Here is a 23,214-nt window from a genome sequence, read left to right on the forward strand (position 1 = left end):
ATTTTATTTGATATGAGTATGGACACTCCTGCTTGTTTCCGAAGTCCATATGAGTGATATGATTTTTCCCAACCTTTCACCTTCAGTCTATGTATGTCATTTCCTATCAAATGCGTCTCCTGTAGGCAGCATATTGTTGGGTCTTGTTTTGTCATCCATTCTACTAGCCTGTGTCTCTTAATTGGTGAGTTTAAGCCATTAACATTTAGGGTTACTATGAGATATGGGTTGTTCTTCCAGCCATATTTGTTTATTTATGTTACTAAACATGGTTTGTTTTCCTCTTTGATTATTTTTCTCCGCTTCACTGACCTACCTCTCACTGTTGGTTTTCATTGTTATTTTCCATTTCCTCTTCCTGTAATATTTTGCCGAGGATGTTTTGAAGAGATGGTTTTCTAGCTGCAAATTCTTTTAACTTTTGTTTATCGTGGAAGGTTTTAATTTCATCTTCCATCCTGAAGCTTAATTTCGCTGGATACACAATTCTTGGTTGGAACCCATTTTCTTTCAGTGTTTGAAATATGTTATTCCAGGATCTTCTAGCTTTCAGAGTCTGTGTTGAAAGATCAGCTGTTATCCTGATTGGTTTACCCCTAAATGTAATCTGCTTCCTTTCTCTTGTAGCTTTTAAAATTCTCTCCTTATTCTGTATGTTGGGCATCTTCATTATAATGTGTCTAGGTGTGGATCTCTTATGATTTTGCACATTCCGCAAAATGTAGGCTTCTAGGATTTGGGATTCTGTCTCATTCTTCAAGTCTGGGAAGTTTTCTCGTATTATTTCATTGAATACATTGCTCATTCCTTTGGTTTGGACCTCTATACCTTCCTGTATCCCAATGACTCTTAAGTTTGGTCTCTTGATGTTATCCCATATTTCTTGGATGTTCTGCTCATGGTTTCTTAACAGTCTTGCTGAGCTGTCTATGTTCTTTTCAAGTTGAAATACTTTGTCTTCATTGTCTGATGTTCTATCTTCTAAGTGTTCTACTCTGCTGATAGTATTCTCCATTGAGTTTTTAAGTTGGTTTATTGCTTCCTGCATTTCTAGGATTTCTGTTTGTTTGTTTTTTATAACCTCTATCTCCCTGTATAGTTGATCTTTTGCTTCCTGGATTTGTTTATGTAATTCATTGTCGAAGTGATCTTTCATTGTCTAATTTTGCTGTCTGATGTCTTCCTTGAGACTCCAGATCATCTGAAGCATGTATATCCTGAATTCTTTATCTGACATTCCATCTGCTGCAGATATTACATCTTCTAAAGGTGAGTTGACCTGCATTCCTTGTGGTCCTTTCTTTCCTTGTCTTTTCATACTGCTCACGTTTCTTTCTGCTTGGTGAAACTGTTGTGTTTTTGAAATTTTCCCCCTACATATTTATATTCCTCTTGTATAGTTGAAAATTCTCCCTTGCAGGGTCGGGCGGCGGCTGTGCTCCTCCTCCAATTGGGGTGATCTGTCTACCAGGCTGACGGGCTGCTGGGGCTGATACGCCGGTCAGTCGCATTTCTGCCTACCTTGCAGGCGCGGGTGGCGGCTCTGCTCTGCCCCTCCTCCAATTGGTATGACGTGTCTACCACGCCCGCAGACCCCTGGGCCTGTTCTGCAGGTCAGTCACAGGTCTGCCTACCTTGTAGGCGCGGGCGGCGGCTCTGCTCTGCCCTTACTCCAATTGGGGTGATGTGTCTACCACACCGGCGGGTCACTGGGCTTGTTCCAAGTGCGGGAGGCGGCTCTGCTCTGCCCCTAATCCAATTGGGGTGACCTGACTACCACGCCGGCAGGTTGCTGGGCCTGTTCTGGGAACGGGCGGCGGCTCTGCTCTGCCCCTACTCCAATTGAGGTGACGTGTCTATCATGCCGGCAGGCTCCTGGGCCTGTTCCGCTGGTCGGTTGCAGGTCTGCCTACCTTGCGGGTGTGGGTGGTGGCTCTGTTCAGCCCCTATTCCAATTGGGGTGTCGTGACTACCACGCCAGCAGGTCGCTGGGCCTGTTCCAGGCGCGGGCGGTGGCTCTGCTCTGCCCCTACTCCAATTGGGGTGACGTGCCTACTGCGCCGGCGGGCCGCTGGGCCTGTTCCGGGCGCGGGCGAAGGCTCTGCTCTGCCCCTCCTCCAATTGGTGTGATGTGTCTACCACACCCGCGGTCTGCTGGGCCTGTTCGGTTGCACGTCTCCCTACCTTGCGGGCGCGGGTGGTGGCTCTGCTCTGCCCCTACTCCAATTGGGGTGACGTGTCTACCACGCCGGCCGGCCGCTGGGCGTGTTCCACTGGTCGGTCGCAGATCTGCCTACCTTGCGGGCGCGGGTGGCGGCTCTGCTCTGCCCGTACTCCAATTGGGGTGTCGTGACTACCACGCCGGCAGAACGCTGGGCCTGTTCCAGGCGCGGGTGGTGGCTCTGCTCTGCCTCTACTCCAATTGCGGTGATGTGTGTACCACGCCGGCAGGCTGCTGGGCCTGATCCGCAGGTCGGTCGCAGGTCTACCTACCTTGCAGGCGCGGGCGGCGGCTCTGCTCTGCCCCTCCTACCATGCCCGCGGACCACTGGGCCTGTTCTGCCGGTCGGTCGCAGGTCTGAATACCTTGCGGGCGCGGGCGGCAGCTCTGCTCTGCCCCTCTGGCTTGATGACAAAGTGAGAGAGACTCGGGTGTTTGTGACTCACTTTCTTTACCAGGAGACTGTTTCTGTCGCCGCTGGTATCGCTGAAGTTCTCTCCTCTGCTGCTTTCTGATGACATCAGATCTCTGCCATGTTGGTATCCCATGCGAATGGCAGCATTTTGTTCCCTTTGCCGGGTGACCAAAGCAACGGGTGAGTCCTGACAGGCCCTCAGAAGCCCCGTCTCAATCCTGTTGCCACTGCCTATGAAGGCTCGGTTGGTATTTACCTCCACAGTATTCAGCAGGACCCGGACCGAGAAGCAGTTTCCGCGGGTTCTTTAGCCCTGGGCCAGAGCAGTTCCGGGAGCCAGAATTCGGCCGCTCCGGGCTCGGTGTATCTTCTGATAGGAGCAGGCTCCAAGAAGCAGTTTCCACGGGTTCTTTAGCACTGAGCCTGAGTAATTTGTCTGCGAGACGCAGGCGAATGGCAGCCTGAAATTACCTGTTCTATGGCTGAATGAGTTGCGATCAGTCGAAAACAGGGATGGTGACGTCAGCTCTCCAAGATGGTGGCCGCTGGCTTCCTCTGTGGTCTGACCAGTGTGGAGAACCGAATTGGACCGCTTCTTTTCCCCGTCTCAAACCCACAATTCAGCACTGAGCACGGTGATTGCACGGCTGGCAGAAGCCCGCAGAAGCCTGCAGAATCCGCAGCGCTGTATCTTTGTGTTGCTATCTCGTCATTTTCCAACGTGCGCCGCAGACTCTAGTTGCGGGGCGATTTGCTGAATAAGCAGCGTGACCCTCCATGCAGACAAATCTCTCGCGTTTGAGCCCCCGTAGCTGATCCTCGTGCGATGGAAATCCTTCCTCTAGGTTTTGGAGCACCCCAATTTTTCTGGAAATTCCTAACAAGATAGCTTTTAGCCGTTCTAACTCGTCATTCTCCCGCACAGTGACGCGGTACATGGGGGTGATGCACTCCCTACGCCGCCATCTTCCGCTCCTAAAAAAACTAATTATAAAAAAGAGTAAAAATTGACACATTTATCCTATCATCACCAGCATCCAAGGATTTTGAAATAAATATGGTTTAATTTACTGTAGTTTCCTTAAATAAATCATACTGATCTTTTCAGATGAAAAATAAGCCAATGATAAAATCCTAAGAAAAATTCAGAATGACTTACTATACTTATTATCACCTCACACCTGATAATATGCTATTATCAAAAAGTAAAAAATTAAGAAATAATGGTATGACGTTCAAGATGGCAAAATAGAGAAGGCAGCTTTCCAATTCAAAAAATTGGTTAGGCAGCTTCTCTATATTGTGAGTGGAAAGGGGGGGGGGCTTTATTGGGAATTAATACTGGGCATTCAAAGCAGATCAGGGACTCAGGAGGTTGGATATGATAGAATAAGGAGAAAATTCCATGCTTATTTAATCTCCAGGATAAACAAAGAACTCAAAAAACTTAACACACACACAAAAAATCAATAAACGGGCAAAGAAACTGAACAGACATTTAATAGAAGAAGAAATACAAATGGTCAACAAATATATTTAAAAAAAATATTCATGATCTCTAGCAATTAGATGTAGAGAGCCACTACATAGGAGCTGAGTGTCCCCTAGCTTTGAGTGATGGAAATGTGGGAAATGGCTTCCCTGACCAGGAAGCAGGTGGGTTGCCCATCTCTGCACATCAGAGGAGCACAGCTTTGGGAGTGGGAGTTACCCAATGGGAGTGGGCTGTCCCTTGTAACATTACCCCTCTGCCTTATATAGATGGAAAGCTCTTTCAAAAAGCCTCCCCAAATAAAACCAGGCTTCTAGGCTTGCTTCCTTGTCTTTCTTGCATGCCTTGCCCGCTTTGTGGGAGTTGGGTCAGAGGAGCCATCACAAGACCCAAAGAAAAATTTTCTCTTTGTGTGATTATTTCGTGCCAGCCCAGTTAACCTGGAGTGACCCTGACTGATTTAGTCATGTGTTGCAACAATTAGAGAAATGCAAATTAAAACTAAACTGATATTACATCTCATTCTAGTCAGAATGGCAATTACCAAGAACACAGCAACAATAAGTGTTGGCGAGGATGTGGGGGAAAGGTACACTCATACATTGCTGGTGGGACTGCATATTGGTGCAACCAGTCTAGAAAGCTTTATGGAGATTCCTCAGAAAACTTGAAATAGAAACCACCATTTGACTCAAGTTATCCCACTCCTCAGTATATACCCAAAGAATTGAAAATCAGTATACTCCAGTGACATAGCCACATCAATGTTTATAGCAGCTCAATTCAAAATACCTAAGCTATGGAAACAAGGTAGGTACCCTTCAACAGAATAATAGATAAAGAAAATGTGGTATATATTGGAACATTACTCAGCCATAAACAAGAATAAAATTATGGCATTTGCTAGTAATGGATGGAATTGGAGACTATCATGCTAAGTTTCATGCTAAGACAGACCCCCCCCCCAAAAAAAACAACAAAGGCCAAATGTGCTCTTCAATATGTGGACACAATAAGAAGGGGGAGGAAAGAATAGAAGCTCATTGGATTAGACAAAGAGAAAGAAGAGAAGAGAGGGGATGGGAATAGGAAAGAGAATAGAATGAATCCAATGTAATTCCTGTGTTCATTTACACAAACAGTGTAAATCTACATCATGTATACCCACAAAAATGGGATCCTATTTAGAATAAGTTATATTCCATGTATGTATGTCAAAATATACTCTATTGTCATGTATATCTAAAAAGAAAAAATAATAAATAAACAAAATAAAAAATGTTTTTAAAAACTGGCAAGGATGTATTTTAATTCTTTGAATTTATTTTTAGGCTCTGTAATCCTAAGTCAATAGCTTGGGGTTGTTAAGTGCAATGTTTCTGTGTTCCTCACCAAATTGCCAGTCATTGCCAAAGATCATGACAGTAGCTCTCAGTATAGGGTGGGATAGACTGGTAATGTACAAATTGTGTATTTTGTAGTAAATGTATTCAGAGTTCTAAACTGGAAGACCCAATAGTTGGGATTTAGTCTTGGCTGACCTTTAGAATTCTGCCAGTGGATATTTGGGATTTCATCCATATGTCCTGTTGCTGGGGACATTCTCATCTCTGCTGAAAGCCTAGATCTCATAGGCCTCCCATAAATTTAACTTTTAGCATGTAGGGTCCAACACTCCACAGGTTTCACATTCATTTGTAATTAAGATTAATATGTAAATCAGATGTCAATTATCCAGCATAGACACTCTCTATGTGGCTATTATTAACAGCTTTCTAATAGCTCTTGTGGGGCATCAGAAACAAAGGGAGGTCTCTCTCCTTAATACCTGGGGCCTATTGCCCTAGTCAAATTTTCTTTGCACCTGCTTCAGTCACATATTATGTCCAGGCACATAATAGGTAACTGTTAGGTCACCTGGCAACTTCTTTTATGAGTTCTCAATCTCTTGCCTCTGCTCATGGCCACAGAATGCTTATAAATAGTTCCCACACTGACCACCTCAGTTCCCACTGAACTATCTGCCCTGCCCGCAGGCTGAAACAATTTTGCTTGCTTTTCACTCAACAACTTCCTCCCACTGATTCTAGGTCCATTAACATCAGCCTTGCTCTCTATTCCACAGGTTCCCCCAAGCCAATATTATACCTTAGATGTTCTTTCCTCTTTGTGTCTATACTCCCCTTCTCCCCTCAGCACCTGTGGCTGCCACCATCACCAGTCAAGATGTCACAAGATGAACATATTTCTTATATTCAAATTTTCCAACTTTCTATACTTCTATTATTTTTTTACTGTCCAGTATTGAATTTCAGTGAGTTCCCTTAGTTACCCATCTCACTGAGAAACAGTCTTCCCTCTATTTAGTCTGATAAGGAAATGCTGAGAAGTGCACTCTTCCTCTAATCTGCCATCTTCTCCCCTTTCTCCAAATTCTTTTCTGGATCTCCCCTTTCTCTAATTTCTTTTCTTGATCTCTAAGATACTGTTTCCTGTCTCCATCTACAGAACTGGCTACAACTTTTCAGCCTCTTCTAGTTAGGTTCTCCTGTTCCTCCCAGTTCTACACACTAGTTCCGAAGGATTCTGTCTTTACTGCAGTTCCTCTCCATCTACACTAACTCCTTTAGTGTTTTCACCCAGCCTCCTGGCTTTAGATTGTTTACATTCAGCCAACTGCCTATTTCATATCTCTGAAAGTCATTTCAAGTTTAACATATGCAAAATGTAATTCTTTGATTTTTCTGCAAAATATATCCCTTCCCAAACTTCTTTATCTATATAGGTAGCAACTACATCCATACTCAGGTCAAAAATCCTGGAGTCATCCTTGATTTCTCTTATATCTATATGCTACTAGAAATTCTTTGTGAGCTCTCACTCCAAAATTTATACATTATTTTACCTTGTTATCTTATTCCAGTGAACATCTATGTTCAAACAATTATAACATCTTCTACAAATAATTATAATCTTCCATTCTCTTTCTCTCCTCTCTGTCTTCTACAAATATTTGCTTTGTGGTTATTAGGAGACTTATGTAAAATATCTTATAACACCTTTTTTTGAGCTAATATATTGAATCACATAAAAACTCTACAGTTTTAATTCCTACCACAAACCTTATTATTGATGCCCCAATTAACATCTATTATGTTTGGGATGAAAAACTGTTAGAGTTATTCTTAATACTTCTGTGTTTAAACTTAATACTAGAATTATAAGTGATTTTCTGCCACCTGTATAACATGACAGTGCTCTGCATATTTCAATACATTTGCCTTTACACATGAATTCTATATTTTCATAGACATTCGTGTTCCTTAAAGTTGTTCCAACTTCAAGAAATCCTTTCAGGACTTTTTTTTAAATGTAGATCAACTCCCTTACCTATTACTGCCTGGGAAATCTTTTCTCTCACCTTCATTTTTGAAGTAGAGTTTTGCTAGGTTATAGAATTTTTTAAATTTTATATTTGTTGTTTTTAGATATACATGACAGTAGGGTGTACTTTGATATATTATGCACATATGGAGTAAACCCATTACAGTTCTGATCCAGAAATGGGGTTTTTGTTTATTTGCTTATTTTTTGGTATCAAGGATTGAACTCAGGGGTGCTTAACCACTGAGCATATCCCCAGCCCTTTTTTAAATATATATTTTATTTACAGACAGGGTCTTGCTGAGTTACACAGGGCCTCCATAAGTTGCTCAGGCTGACTTTGAACTTGCAATCCTCCTGCCTAAGCCTCACGAGATGCTGGAATTACAGGAATGTGCCACCACACCAGCCTGGCTACAGAAATCTTGGTAGGTTGGGGAAGGGGGGCATTCTTTTAGAACTTTGAATACATTATCCCACTCCCTTTGTCCTGAAACGTTTCTGCTGACAAATGTACTAACAGTCTTATGGAAGGCTTCCTTATATATTATATGTTCTTTTTCTCTTGAACTTTTAAAATTTTTTATCTTTCACTTTTGAAAGTTTGATTATAACATGTATTGATAGATATAAATTTATTTCAGTAAGGTTCTTTGGGCTTCAAGAATTGATCTCCATTTCCCTCCCCAGATTTGGGGAGTTTTCAGCCATTTTTTCCTTTTTTTTTTTTAATAAATGACAGTGGAATGTATTACAATTCTTATTACACATATACAGCACAATTTTTCATATCTCTGGTTGTATATAAAGTATGTTGACACTAATTCGTGTCTTTATACATGTACTTTGGATAATGATGTCTATCACATTCCACCTTCCTTGCTAATCCCCTGCCCCTCCCTTTCCCATTATTTCTTTTCTTTTTTTTTTTTTTTGCTGGTTTGATTATTTTTTTATTTTATTTATTTATTCTAATTTGTTATACATGATAGCAGAATGCATTTGAATTCATAGTAAACATATAGAGCACAAATGTTCATGTCTCTGGTTGTACACAAAGTAGAGTCACACCATTCGAGTCTTCATACATGTACTTAGGGTAATGATGGCCATCTCACTCCACCATCTTTCTTACCCCCATACCTCTCCCTCCCCTTTCCCTATCTAAAGTTCCTCCATTCCTCTCATGATCCACCCTCCATCTCCATTATCCACATATCAAAGAAAACATTTGGCAATTTGGTTTTGGGGGATTGGCTTTCTTCACTTAGCATTATCTTCTCCAACTCCATCCACTTACCTGCAAATGCCATAATTTTATTCTCTTTTAATGCCGAGTAATATTCCATTGTGTTTATATACCACATATTCTTTATCGATTCATCTACTGAAGGGCATCTAGGTTGGTTCCAAAATTTAGATATTGTGAATTGTGCTGCTATAAACATTGATGTGGCTGTGTTTCTGTAGTATGTAGGGGTGGGATAGCTGGGTCAAATGGTGGTTCCATTCCAAGTTTTCCAAGGAATCTCCATACTGCTTTCGAGATTGGTTGCACCAATTTCCAGTCCCACCAGCAATGTAGTGTACCTTTTCCCCCATATGCTTGCCAACATTTATTGTTTTGTGTATTCTTTTTTTTAATTTTTTATTGTTGGTTGTTCAAAACATTACAAATTTCTTGATATATCATATTTCACACTTTGATTCAAGTGGGTTATGAACTCCCATTTTTACCCCATATACAGATTGCAGAATTACATCAGTTACACATGCATTGATTTACATATTTCCATACTAGTGTCTGTTGTGTTCTGCTGCCTTTCCTATCCTCTACTATCCCCCCTCCCCTCCCCTCCCCTCCCCTCCCCTCTTCTCTCTCTACCCCCTCTACTGTCATTCATTTCTCCCCCTTGTATTATTTTTCCCTTTCCCCTCACTTCCTCTTGTATGTACTTTTGTATAACCCTAAGGGTCTCCTTCCATTTCTATGCAATTTCCCTTCTCTCTCCCTTTCCCTCCTACCTCTCATCCCTGTTTAATGTTAATCTTCTTCTCATACTCTTCGTCCCTACTCTGTTCTTAGTTACTCTCCTTATATCAAAGAAGAAATTTGGCATTTCTTTTTTAGGGATTGGCTAGCTTCACTTACCATAATCTGCTCTAATGCCATCCATTTCCCTGCAAATTACCATGCATCTTATCTGATCATAATGGAATGAAACTGAAAATCAACGATAAAAGAAGGAAAGAAAAAGCATACATCACTTGGAGAATGAACAATAGGTTACTGAATGATCAATGGGTTATAGAAGACATCAAGGAGGAAATTAAAAAATTCTTAGAGATAAATGAAAACACAGACACAACATATCGGAATCTATGGGACACATTGAAAGCAGTTCTAAGAGGAAAATTCATTGCTTGGAGTTCATTCCTTAAAAAAAGAAAAAAACAACAAATAAATGATCTCATACTTCATCTCAAAATCCTTGAAAAAGAAGAGCAAAACAACAGCAAAAGAAGTAGAAGGCAAGAAATAATGAAAATCAGAACTGAAATTAATGAAATCGAAACAAAAGAAACAATTGAAAAAATTGACAAAACTAAAAGTTGGTTCTTTGAAAAAATAAACAAAATCGACAGACCCTTAGCCATGCTAGCGAAGAAGAGAGAGAACTCAAATTACTAGCATACGGGATGAAAAAGGCAATATCACAACAGACACTTCAGAAATACAGAAGATAATCAAAAACTATTTTGAATCCTTATACTCCAATAAATTAGAAGATAGTGAAGGCATCGATAAATTTCTTAAGTCATATGATCTGCCCAGATTGAGTCAGGAGGATATAGAAAACCTAAACAGACCAATATCAATTGAGGAAATAGAAGAAACCATCAAAAGACTACCAACTAAGAAAAGCCCAGGACCAGATGGGTATACAGCAGAGTTTTACAAAACCTTTAAAGAAGAACTAATACCAATACTTTTCAAGCTACTTCAGGAAATAGAAAAAGAGGGAGAACTTCCAAATTCATTCTATGAGGCCAACATCACCCTGATACCTAAACCAGACAAAGACACTTCAAAGAAAGAAAACTACAGACCAATATCTCTAATGAACCTAGATGCAAAAATCCTCAATAAAATTCTGGCGAATCGGATACAAAAACCATTATTTCTTTAAATAGTTTTTGCCACTTTCTCTCTCAATTGTCATTCTTGTAATTCCACATTATACATCCTATTTTGTTTGCTACTGCCCTATTCATTCCTTAGGCTTCCTTCACTCTCTTATTCTTTCTTCTTTTCATTCCTCTGAACAGATGGTAATTTGTCTTGAGTTCACTGATTCTTTCTTCTATTTGATCAACAACACTGTTCTATTAAACTTTTCTGGAGAGGTATTGTATTCTTCAGCTCCAGAATTTATGTTTGGTACTTTTTTCTCCCTTATTGTTTCTGTCTATTTGTCAGTTGTATTGTTTGCACATCATTTTCCTGATTTATTTTAGTTATCTATCTCTATTTTCTTGTAATTCAGTAAGCTTCTTTAAGACGATTATTCTGAATTGTTAGGTAATTTCCTAGAACTCTATTTCTTAAGGGTAAGTTATCAGATATTTATTTTGTTCCTTTTGTTGTGTCATATTTCCCAGAACCTTCATATTCCCTGCAGTTTTGCTTTTGTTTGTGAACATCTGAAAAAAATGTTTTAAGGTCTCGCTTCAACAGGAAATTATCCTCACCAATCAGCCATGAGATAATCTGGGAGTGTTCTGAACCTTATCTATGGTTGTGCAAGTACCATTCCTCACTTCTTCCTTGGAATTTCAGGTTGTGCACCTTCTCCCAATCTCCCAAAGCCATGCTGGCCACAGTAAGTCATCTATCTCTTTATCTTAGGGATATAAGGTCAGGACAATGGATGCATGCTCTGTTCATACCTCTTCCTCCTAGGGTCAAAATCTCAAGAGTTTTGCACCACTAATCTCACAGAGCTGTGTTATATGCAGTGAGCTACCCACTCCTTGTCTTTGTTCTTACCTGCTTCTACACATTTAACCACATAGGTTACTTTAGCAACTAGAATGAAACAGGATTAAAAAAAAAGCCAATCTGGAATGTCCAGAAATGCCAGGGATGTAGAATGGACGCTCAACTCACTCTTTCTTTTGACCAAATAGAGGAAACTCAGGCAGAGGCAAATATTGTCTTGGCAGCATGTGGAAGGAGCTGACACGGGAAAAGTGAAATTGCTCTGATTCAAATTGGCTATTCTCTATTTTGTGTTCCACTGGGATCCTGCAAATTCTTCACTAGATTTTGGACTTGCCCTAAAAGTATACTGCCCCACACAACATTGTTAAATCCATATGGGGAGAGGCAAGGCTTTCATATTCTGCCATGTTGCTGATGCAATAAAAGACTACCACTTTGTAATTGGACTCTACTGCACCACACAACAAATTGAAAAATTCTCTGCAGAAGAAAGCCAAAGCAAGCATGGAGCTTTCCTTTTGTGCATACTTTACTCCAGGATCACAAACTGTCAAGATCCTGCCTATATTAATTATTCTCCACTGCCTGAAGACAGCTGTTTTTAAATAATTTCCACGGATTTTACAACTATTATTCTGTACCATTAAATATTGAGTATTTGGATACAAACTTGATTCTAGGTAGGTTTCTAAGATTTATATTCAAAACCAGGTTAAGACTGCATTCAACAAATATAATTCTTTGTATAGCCATAATGAAAACTAATTCTTACATGGCCAAAATAAGTTCTACACTTTCCTTACTAAAACTGATTCTTATGTGATCAAAATGTTCCCTAATCTTTTACTGATATGATAAATAAGGCACATGACTCTTGGACTTAAGATGAGTTCTTTATAATCGAAAAGCATTTTTTGAGGCACTCTACTTCTGTGTCTGTATACATTTTTTATAATTCCTTCTCTCACCTCACTCTATATGGTCTCTGCTCAATTTCAGCTCTGATTATTTGTATTATTAACCCTGCTATTATAAATCAAGGATACCATTTTGAATTTTGGAATAAGCCACTCACATTCAAAAGAAAATTTTATCATCTTATAAAATACAAGCTTCATTGATCATAAGTATCTAAAACTTTCTTTTTTCACACAATTTCTATCCAATATTTATGAATTTGACAATCCTAGTAAATAAACGTGAAGGAGCAGATTGTTCCTTGCAAAGATACACTAATGTGGGATTTGCATGTTTTCTACACATCCTTGTTGCTTTATAAATTTTGTTAAAAGAAGAACAAGAAGTATGCTAGGGGCTGGGAGTATAGTTCAGTGGTACAGCGCTTCCCTAGCATGGATGAGGCTCTGGATTCAAGCCCCAACACAACAAATTTAAAAAGAATTATGATAGTTGCATTTTCATATCAGAATCAGGTATTTTCAAGTGTGTGATCAAACTATGCATGAATTTTCAATAATGTCTTCTTATCCTTAAGGCATATCTCTGGGTTTTTTTTTCAATTTCTAATTGCAAATAAAATACTTTTTTAAAAGTCTCTTTCATTTTGACTACAGAAGAAAAATAACAGATTTATATCTAATTCCTATTCTATCAATGACTAGTCTCAAAATGGCACAATTTTTAAAATATACTACATATATAACAATTTTCATAAAAATAAAAATTAAGGTTTCTTCTCCGGGATACAAGAAAAAAGATAAAAGTTGTCCGAATTTTAAGAAAAAAATTGTCCTCAGAATCATATATAATAATAAACATACATTTTTGCCAGACTATCAATAATATATTTTATACTATGAGCAAAAAAAGAGAAAGTCTTCCTTTTCAACCTATAATAATTATAAGTAAATTTATTAAGGCAAATTACTTACCCCCTATTACTGACAATTGCTTTTTTCAAGTGAATGTAGTTTGCAGGAAAGATACCCTGTACGGGAAAAAAAGATTTCCAGTTAGAAAAGTAAATTGGGATTAACATCTCATACATAATGAAATAGCAATGGAAACATAGTGAATCTCCTATTGTAGCAACTACTTTGCATATTTAGAATGCAAAATTGCACAAACTATATTAGGTAGGGATTTCATGAACAGGTGCAAAGAGGGTCTATCCCCATGAAAAAAAACAAACTTAAGCATGATAAAATAAACTTTTTAAGTTTTGTAAAAAGAGTACAGATTGGAGATGGTACATCAAATCACTCTCAGGTATTATGTACAGAGCTCACTATTTATCTCCAAAGCAACATCATTACTTAACCAATAATTTATAGATTATCCAAATCTAAGTTGGAGAAATAATTCCCAGACTCAGGATTATATTTAGATGCACAAGAATACATCAATTTTGGAGTTTTTATGCACGTCTTTCCTTTATTTCTTCCAAACTATTCCCATTTTTATATTTACCACAATTTGACTACATTGTCAAAGTGACAAGAAATGTATTGCTTTTAAAACCATTTCAGTTTTTCAACCATTGTTCACTAATTCTGATGTATTCTTTCAAATAAAACATGATAAGTTTAAAAGTCTTTATACTCTGGCCCACACTACCACCAATTACAAACTGAATCTGTACCACACAAGGCTATGAGCAACTGACTACAATAATAAATTTTATATACTGGCTCAAGACAAAGTCACTCTACACCAACAAGGAATATGGGAGAATACACAAAACCTAAGATAAAAAACAAAACTGCATCAGCCATAGCTAAATGATGGCTATGGATTATCTAAAAAGGAAGAATTGAAAATAAAAATTAAAAAACACACAGGATTAGAACTAGGCATCACAAATTCCTCCTAGCCAAGAAAGAGTCAGACATCTGGAAGAGAACTGGACCAGCCACTGCTGTTAAGCAGAAATGAGATCCCTTCCTCTTGAAAGTTCACAGAGGATGCGCGAAAACAGGGACTTATACTCTCTCTTGGTAATAACATGGCAAAAGCTTTTTCCTTCCCCTATAGGTGCACATGTACTAACACCAGCTCCAACAGAAGGTTAAAATAAGATGCAATATCTCTGCATAATAATCAAAATGTCCAGATATCAATAGAAAATCACCTTGTTATACCAAGAAACATAGAAACACCAAACTGAATGAAACAAAAACAATACATGTTAGCAAAAAAAGGAAAAAGATGTTTAAATTATCGGACAAAGACCTTAAAGCAGACATTATAAAAATGTTTCAACAATCACTTGAAACCAATAAAAAAAACAGAAAATCATGGAAAATAAACCAGAAAGTTTCATCAAAGAAACAAAACATGCTGCATGGATTCAGCAGCATAATAAGAGGAGAGACAGGAAAGAATCAGTAAACCAGAATGTAGGACAATAAAATGATATAATATTAACTATAAAGAGAAAAGAGAACTATAAAAAGTGACCAATTTCATTCTGCCATTACTTCCCTTTCTCATCCCTCTTCCTTCCCCCTCAATTCTGATCCTCTGCTCCACTGAGCTTCTGTTTACATGGGGTCCTTCTTTAAAAAAAAAAATCCTATATCTCTCTAGCTTCCACATATGAGGAAAAAACCTTCAACTCTTGACTTTGAGTCTGGCTTATTTCATATAGCATTATGTTTTCTACTTCCATCCATTTGTCAACAAATCCCATAATTTCACTCTTCTTTATGGCTGAGTAAAACCCCATCATAAATACATATCACAATTTCTTTATTCATTCATCTATTGAATGACATCTAAGCTGTTTCTATTACTTAGTTATTGTGAATTGTGCTGACATAAACATTGGTATGGATGTATCTCGTTAGTATGCTGATTTTAGCTCTTTTTGATAAATACCAGAGTCAGGTAGCTGGGTCATTTTTTCATGAATCTCTATACTGGTTTCCAAGAGGTTATCCTAGTGTGAAGTCACACCAACAATGTATGAGTCTGCCTATTCCCCCACGCTCTCACCAATATTTATTATTATTATTTTTCTTTATGATTGTCATTCTTACTATACAAAGATGAAATTGCACTGAGTTTTGATTTGCATTCCCCTGGCTGCTAAGGATGTTGAACATTTTAATTCTTTATAGTTGTAGATGGACAGAATGCCTTTGTTTATTTTTATATAGTACTAAGGATCAAACCCAGTGCCTCACACATCCTAGGCAAGTGCTCTGTCACTGAGCTACAGCCCCAGCCCTGAACGTTTTATTCATATATTTGTTGGTTTCTATTTCTTCCTTTTAGAAATGTCTATTTAGATCATTTATCCACTGATTTTTGAGGGGTTTTTTGGCATTAACTTTTTTGAATTCTTTATATATTCTAGTTATTAATATCCTGTCAATAGAGTAATGGGACAAAGATTTTTCTCTCATTATGTAGGCTCTCTCTTCACATTCTTGTTTTATTTGCTTAAGGAAGGCGGTACCTGTGCCAATGTGCATGCATGAACATATCACAATAAATTCCACTTATATGTATGTACGACTGTAATGCACGAGTTAAACAAATTAATATAAGGAATACCAATAGAGTACAGGAAAGTAATTGGGGGAGGGAGGGGGATGATGGGGACCGTACTAGGAATTGAACAGTAGCAAATTATGTGCATTGATGAATATGTCAAAATGAACCCCATAATTATTTACAATTGTAATGCACTAATAAAAAAGAAATAATCACAACTGCAAGAACCTTAGAACTATGTCAAAAACAAGAAAATACTTAATGTTCATGTCACTGAGTCCTGGAATAAGAGAAGATAGAGAGCTAGGAAAAGACTTAAAAAAGTATATTAAGAAATAATGTCATGCTGGTGAGGACACATCAATAAGAAATCTGTTCACTGATGTGGGAATACAAAATAGCACAGGCACATTGGAAGACAAAGAACAAGTATAAAATTGAGCACAGGAAGAAAAAAACTAAACACAGTTTAATTATACAATTCACCAACTGCACTCCTAGGAATTTACCCAAATGAGTAGAAAACTTATGCATGCATGTGTATGTGCACACACACATACACACACACAAAAAAAACATGCATACACAAAAAAATTGTAGTCTTACTTATAAATGACAAAATTTAGAAGCAACAAAGATGCCCTTCAATACATGAATTAATAAACAAACGATAGCCCATTCATACAATGGAGTATTATTTAACAATAAAAAGCAAAAGCATGTAGGAAATTTAACTGAATATTGCTAAGGGAAAGTAGTCACTCTAAAAAGTCTGTATACTGAATGATTCCAACTATATGAGGTTCTAGAAAAGGCAAAATTACAGAAGACAATAAAAAGACTACAATGGGAGATAAAAATGATGACAATGTAGAGCATAGGACACTGTTAAAGCACTGAAACTATTCTGCCTGATAGTATAAGGATGAGTATGTGCTATTATGTGTTTGTTAATCAAATCCACAGAATTATACAACACAAAGAATAAATCCTAATGAAAGTGTGTAATGTTAATAGTGTATTAATATTGCTTTATCAATGGTAATAAATGTACCACATTAATAATAGTAGAAACCGTAGGAAGAATAGGGAAATTATACTCTCTAAATATTTTTCTGTATGTCTGTTTAAAAATACACTCTAATAAAAATATAAAATGAAAAAAGTAACAGAAATTCCCCCTTAATGTAGTAACAGATACAAACCTGCAGATTCAGGAAGAAGAATAAATCCCCCAAATGAATAAACTCAAAGAAATGAACACCAAGACACAATACAGTCATACTTCTGAATACAAGCAAACAAAAAATCTTGAAAGTAACAAGAGAAAACACACTTCTCAACTATTAAGGGAAAACAAATGACAGAAAACTGTTCACCAAAACTATAAAGGGAACTGTGACCACCGACAGAAAAGGCCCAGTGGCCTGCGGAGGGGCAGAGCTGCCAACTACACCTCCAAGGTAGGCGGGCCTGCGACCCACCGGCAGAACAGGCGCAGCGGCCTTATACTCCAATTCTTATACTCCAATAAATTAGAAGATAGTGAAGGCATAGATAAATTTCTTAAGTCATATGATCTGCCCAGATTGAGTCAGGAAGATATAGACAACCTAAACAGACCAATATCAATTGAGGAAATAGAAGAAACCATAAAAAGACTACCAACTAAGAAAAGCCCAGGACCGGATGGGTATACAGCAGAGTTTTACAAAACCTTTAAAGAGGAACTAATACCAATACTTTTCAAGCTACTTCAGGAAATAGAAAAAGAGGGAGAACTTCCAAATTCATTCTACGAGGCCAACATCACCCTGATACCTAAACCAGACAAAGACATTTCAAAGAAAGAAAACTACAGACCAATATCTCTAATGAACCTAGATGCAAAAATCCTCAATAAAATTCTGGCGAATCGGATACAAAAACATATCAAAAAAATTGTGCACTATGATCAAGTAGGATTCATCCCTGGGATGCAAGGCTGGTTCAATATACGGAAATCAATAAATGTTATTCACCACATCATTAGACTTAAAAACAAGAACCATATGATCATCTTTATAGATGCGGAAAAAGCATTCGACAAAGTACAGCATCCCTTTATGTTCAAAACTCTAGAATAACTAGGGATAACAGGAACATACCTCAATATTGTAAAAGCAATCTATGCTAAGCATCAGGCTACCATCATTCTGAATGGAGAAAAATTGAAGGCATTCCCTCTAAAATCTCGAACAAGACAGGGATGCCCTCTCTCACCACTTCTGTTCAACAAAGTTCTCGAAACACTGGCCAGAGCAATTAGACAGACGAAAGAAATTAAAGGCATAAAAATAGGAAAAGAAGAACTTAAATTATCACTATTTGCAGGTGACATGATTCTATACCTAGCAGACCCAAAAGGGTCTACAAAAAAACTATTAGAGCTAATAAATGAATTCAGCAAAGTGGCAGGATATAAAATCAACACGCATAAATCAAAGGCATTCCTGTATATCAGTGACAAATCCTCTGAAATGGAAATGAGGACAACCACTCCATTCACAATATCTTCAAAAAAAATAAAATATTTGGGAATCAACCTAACAAGAGACGTGAAAGACTTATACAATGAAAACTACAGAACCCTAAAGAGAGAAATAGAAGAAGATCTTAAAAGATGGAAAAATATACCCTGTTCATGGATAGGCAGAACTAACATCATCAAAATGGCGATATTACCAAAAGTTCTCTATAGGTTTAATGCAATGCCAATCAAAATCCCAATGGCATTTCTTGTAGAAATAGAGAAAGCAATCATGAAATTCATATGGAAAAATAAAAGACCCAGAATAGCAAAAACAATGCTAAGCAGGAAGTGTTAATCAGGCGGTATAGCGATACCAGACTTCAAACTATACTACAGTGCAATAGTAACAAAAACAGCATGGTACTGGTACCAAAACAGGCGGGTGGACCAATGGTACAGAATAGAGGACACAGAAACCAATCCACAAAACTACAACTATCTTATATTTGATAAAGGGGCTAAAAGCATGCAATGGAGGAAGGATAGCATCTTCAACAAATGGTGTTGGGAAAACTGGAAATCCATATGCAACAAAATGAAACTGAATCCCTTTCTCTCGCCATGCACAAAAGTGAATTCAAAATGGATCAAGGAGCTTGATATCAAATCAGAGACACGCCGTCTAATAGAAGAAAAAGTTGGCTACGATCTACATACTGTGGGGTCGGGCTCCAAATTCCTCAATAGGACACCCATAGCACAAAAGTTAATAACTAGAATCAACAAATGGGACTTACTCAAACTAAAAAGTTTTTTCTCAGCAAAAGAAACAATAAGAGAGGTAAATAGGGAGCCGACATCCTGGGAACAATTCTTTACTCCTCACACTTCAGATAGAGCCCTAATATCCAGAGTATACAAAGAATTCAAAAAATTAGACAATAAGATAACAAACAACCCAATCAACAAATGGGCCAAGGACCTGAACAGACACTTCTCAGAGGAGGACATACAGTCAATCAACAAGTACATGAAAAAATGCTCACCATCTCTAGCTGTCAGAGAAATGCAAATCAAAACCACCCTAAGATACCATCTCACTCCAGTAAGATTGGCAGCCATTATGAAGTCAAACAACAACAAGTGCTGGTGAGGATGTGGGGAAAAGGGTACTCTTGTACATTGCTGGTGGGCCTGCAAATTGGTGCAGCCAATTTGGAAAGCAGTATGGAGATTTCTTGGAAAGCTGGGAATGGAGCCACCATTTGACCCAGCTATTCCCCTTCTCGGTCTATTCCCTAAAGACCTAAAAAGAGCATGCTACAGGGACACTGCTACTTCGATGTTCATAGCAGCACAATTCACAATAGCAAGACTGTGGAACCAACCTAGATGCCCTTCAATAGACGAATGGATAAAAAAAAAATGTGGCATTGATACACAATGCAGTATTACTCTGCATTAAAAAATGACGAAATCATAGAATTTGCAGGGAAATGGATGACATTAGAGCAGATTATGCTAAGTGAAGCTAGCCAATCCCTAAAAAACAAATGCCAAATGTCTTCTTTGATATAAGGAGAGTAAGAACAGAGTAGGGTCGAAGAGCATGAGAAGAAGATTAACATTAAACAGGGATGAGAAGTGGGAGGGAAAGGGAGAGTGAAGGGAAATTGCATGGAAATGGAAGGAGACCCTCAGGGTTATACAAAAGTACATACAAGAGGTAGTGAGGGGAAAGGGAAAAATAATACAAGGGGGACAGATGAATGACAGTAGAGGGAGTAGAGAGAGAAGAGGGGAGGGGAGGGGAGGGGGGATAGTAGAGGATAGGAAAGGCAGCAGAACACAACAGACACTAGTATGGCAATATGTAAATCAATGGATGCGTAATTGATGTGATTCTGCAATCTGTATATGGGGTAAAAATGGGAGTTCATAACCCACTTGAATCAAAGTGTGAAATATGATATATCAAGAACTATGTAATGTTTTGAACAACCAACAATAAAAAATTAAAAAAAAAAACTATAAAGGACAGTGACACTAGTCACAATAGTCAAAAAACAGAAATGTCCATCAACTAAGGAATGGATAAATGAACGAGGTATCTCCACACAATTTGTTTCAGTCAAAAAAGATATGAAGTATTGACACATGCTATACAATGGATGACCCTTGAAAAAATTATGCTGACTAAAAGAAATCAGACACAAAGACATGTATTATATGATTCCAATTATGTGAATTATTCAGGATAGTTAAATTCAGAGAGATAGAAGACAAGTGGGTGTCAAGGACTAGAAGGTAAAATAACATGACTGCTCAATAGATGCAGAGCTTTCTTTTTGAAGTATTTGGAACCAGATACAGTGGTGTTTATAATACACTGTGACTGTACTAAATTTCATTCATGGTAAACTTTTTAGGTATTTTAACCACATAAGTTTAACATTTTAGAAAATACATACAAAAGATCAATGCAACACAGAGTTGATTCTTTGAAAAATAAACAAGACTGATAAAGCCATGGCAAAACTAACCAAAAGGAAGAGAAGATCCAAATCAACAAAATTAGAAATGAAAAAGAAGTCATCACAAGAGACACTTTTGAAATCCAGAGGCTTTTTGAAAATTTATGCTTCAATAAACTAGAAAATAAGGCATTAACAAATTTCTAGATACATATGATCTATGCAAAATGAACCACAAGGATACATAAATATAAACAAACCAATATTAAGGAATAAGATAGAAGCAGCAATTAAAATCCTTCCAACAAAGAAAAGCCCAGGACCAGATGGATACTAAGCCAAGTTCTACCAAACTTTTAGAAAACAATTAATGCCAGTCTTCCTGAAATTATTACATGAAATATAAAGGATGCTAACAAATTCATTCTATGAAGCCAATATCACCCTGATAACAAAACCAGACATAAGCATATCAAAGAAAAGAAGACTACAGACCAACATCCCCAATGAAAATGGAAAAACATCCCCAATGGAAAAACTCTTAATAAAATATTGGCAAACCACATCAAGAAGATAGAACATGAAGATCAAGTGGATTTCATTCCAGAGATGCAAGGTCGGTTCAACATGCACAAATCAACAAATGAAATTCACCACATAAATAGAAGTAAGAACAAGAATCATATGACCATCTCAAGAGATGCATTAAAAGCCTTTGATAAAATCCAGAACCCATTCATGTTAATACTAGAGAATCTAGGGCTAGAAGAAACTCATCTCATTTAATAAGGATTATATAGAACAAACCTAGGGCCAACATCATGTAGAATGGAAAAAACTGAAAGCATTTCCTCTAAAATAAGGAATGAGACAAAGGATATCGACTCACCCTCCTATTCAATACAGTCATTGAAACTGTCACTAGAATAATCAGGCAAGAAAGGGAAATTAAAGGGATACAAATAGGAAAAGAAGAACTCAAATTATCTTTTGCTGATTATATGGTCATATATCCAGAAGACCCAAAAATATCACTGGAAGACTTAATAAGCAAATTCAGTAAAGAGCAAGATACAAGATCAACATAAGTAAATCAATCACTTTCTTATACTCCAATAATACATTAATCTGCTGAGAAAGAAATGAGGAAAAATATCCCTTTCATAATACTTCAAAAAATAAAATAAAAAAACATGGGAATAAATCTAACCAAAGATTTGAAAGGCTACTACAATAAAAACTACAGAACACTGAAGAAAGGAACAGAAGAGGGCCTTATAAGATAGAAAGATCCCCCCCCCATGTTCTTGGATAGGCAGAATGAATATTATCAAAATGGCCAAACTACCAAAAGCAATATACAGATTCAAAGCAATCTCTATCAAAATACCAATGGCATTCTTCACAGAACTAGTTTTTTTTTTTTAAAGTTCTTAATCAATAACTGCGATGCCATTAAATTTAAAAGCTTCTGCACCATAAAAGACACAAAAGCATGAAGAGAGAGCCTACAGAATGTGATAAAATCTTTGCCAACTACTCCTCTGATGAGCAAGCTAGGATCTAGAATATATGCATAACTCAAAAAACTTAACAATAAACTAATTAATTAATTGGCAAAAGAATTAGACATTTCTCAAAAGAAGAAATACAAGTGGTCAACAAATGTATGAAAAAATGTTTAATATCATTAGCAATCAAGGAAATGTAAATCAAAACTACATTGATATGTCATCTTACTATACTCATAATGTCAATCATAATGAATAAAACAATAATCTCTCTTCTATTTTTATGAGATCTACACTCTTTTTTCCTTATTTTGATTTAGGAAAAAACATTCAACCCTTGACTTGACAATCTGGATTTGGTTTACTTTACTTAGCATGATGTTATCCAGTTCTAAACATTTGCCAGCAAATTCCATAATTTCATTCTTCTTTATGACTGAATAAAATTCCATTTTATACACACACACACACACACACACATACCACATTTCCCCAATCCATTTGTCTGTTGACAGGCAACTAGGCTGGATCCTGGGATTAATAAAGAGGGAGAAAGGAGAGGAAAATGAAGAAATGGTGGAAGGTGGAATGAAACTAACCAAACTATCTTATACACATACATGAATTCACCACAGTAAATTTCACCTTATGTGTACCTGTAATGCACTAATTTTTAAAAATATATTTTAAAAAACAGTAGACAGATGTGTAGAATAGAGAAAAGAGACAGGAGGAGGG

General features: G+C 37.5%; 1 protein-coding gene across 8 annotated transcripts in view; it reads right to left on the reverse strand.

The window, feature by feature from the left end:
- The window catches only part of Dock3 (dedicator of cytokinesis 3), a 680,226-nt gene that overhangs the window by 452,830 nt on the left and 204,182 nt on the right, over nt 1-23,214 (reverse strand). For all 8 annotated transcript variants that reach the window (XM_058574833.1, XM_058574836.1, XM_058574835.1 and 5 more), the window contains exon 4: nt 13,411-13,466. In XM_058574833.1, the coding sequence (XP_058430816.1) occupies nt 13,411-13,466 (56 nt within the window). The remainder of the gene's footprint in view (nt 1-13,410; nt 13,467-23,214) is intronic.

The sequence above is a fragment of the Marmota monax genome, unplaced genomic scaffold (assembly GCF_021218885.2).
Source record: "Marmota monax isolate L192 unplaced genomic scaffold, Marmota_monax_Labrador192_F-V1.1 WCK01_AAM20220418_F8-fsc00022, whole genome shotgun sequence".
NCBI classification, from domain to species: Eukaryota; Metazoa; Chordata; class Mammalia; order Rodentia; family Sciuridae; genus Marmota; species Marmota monax.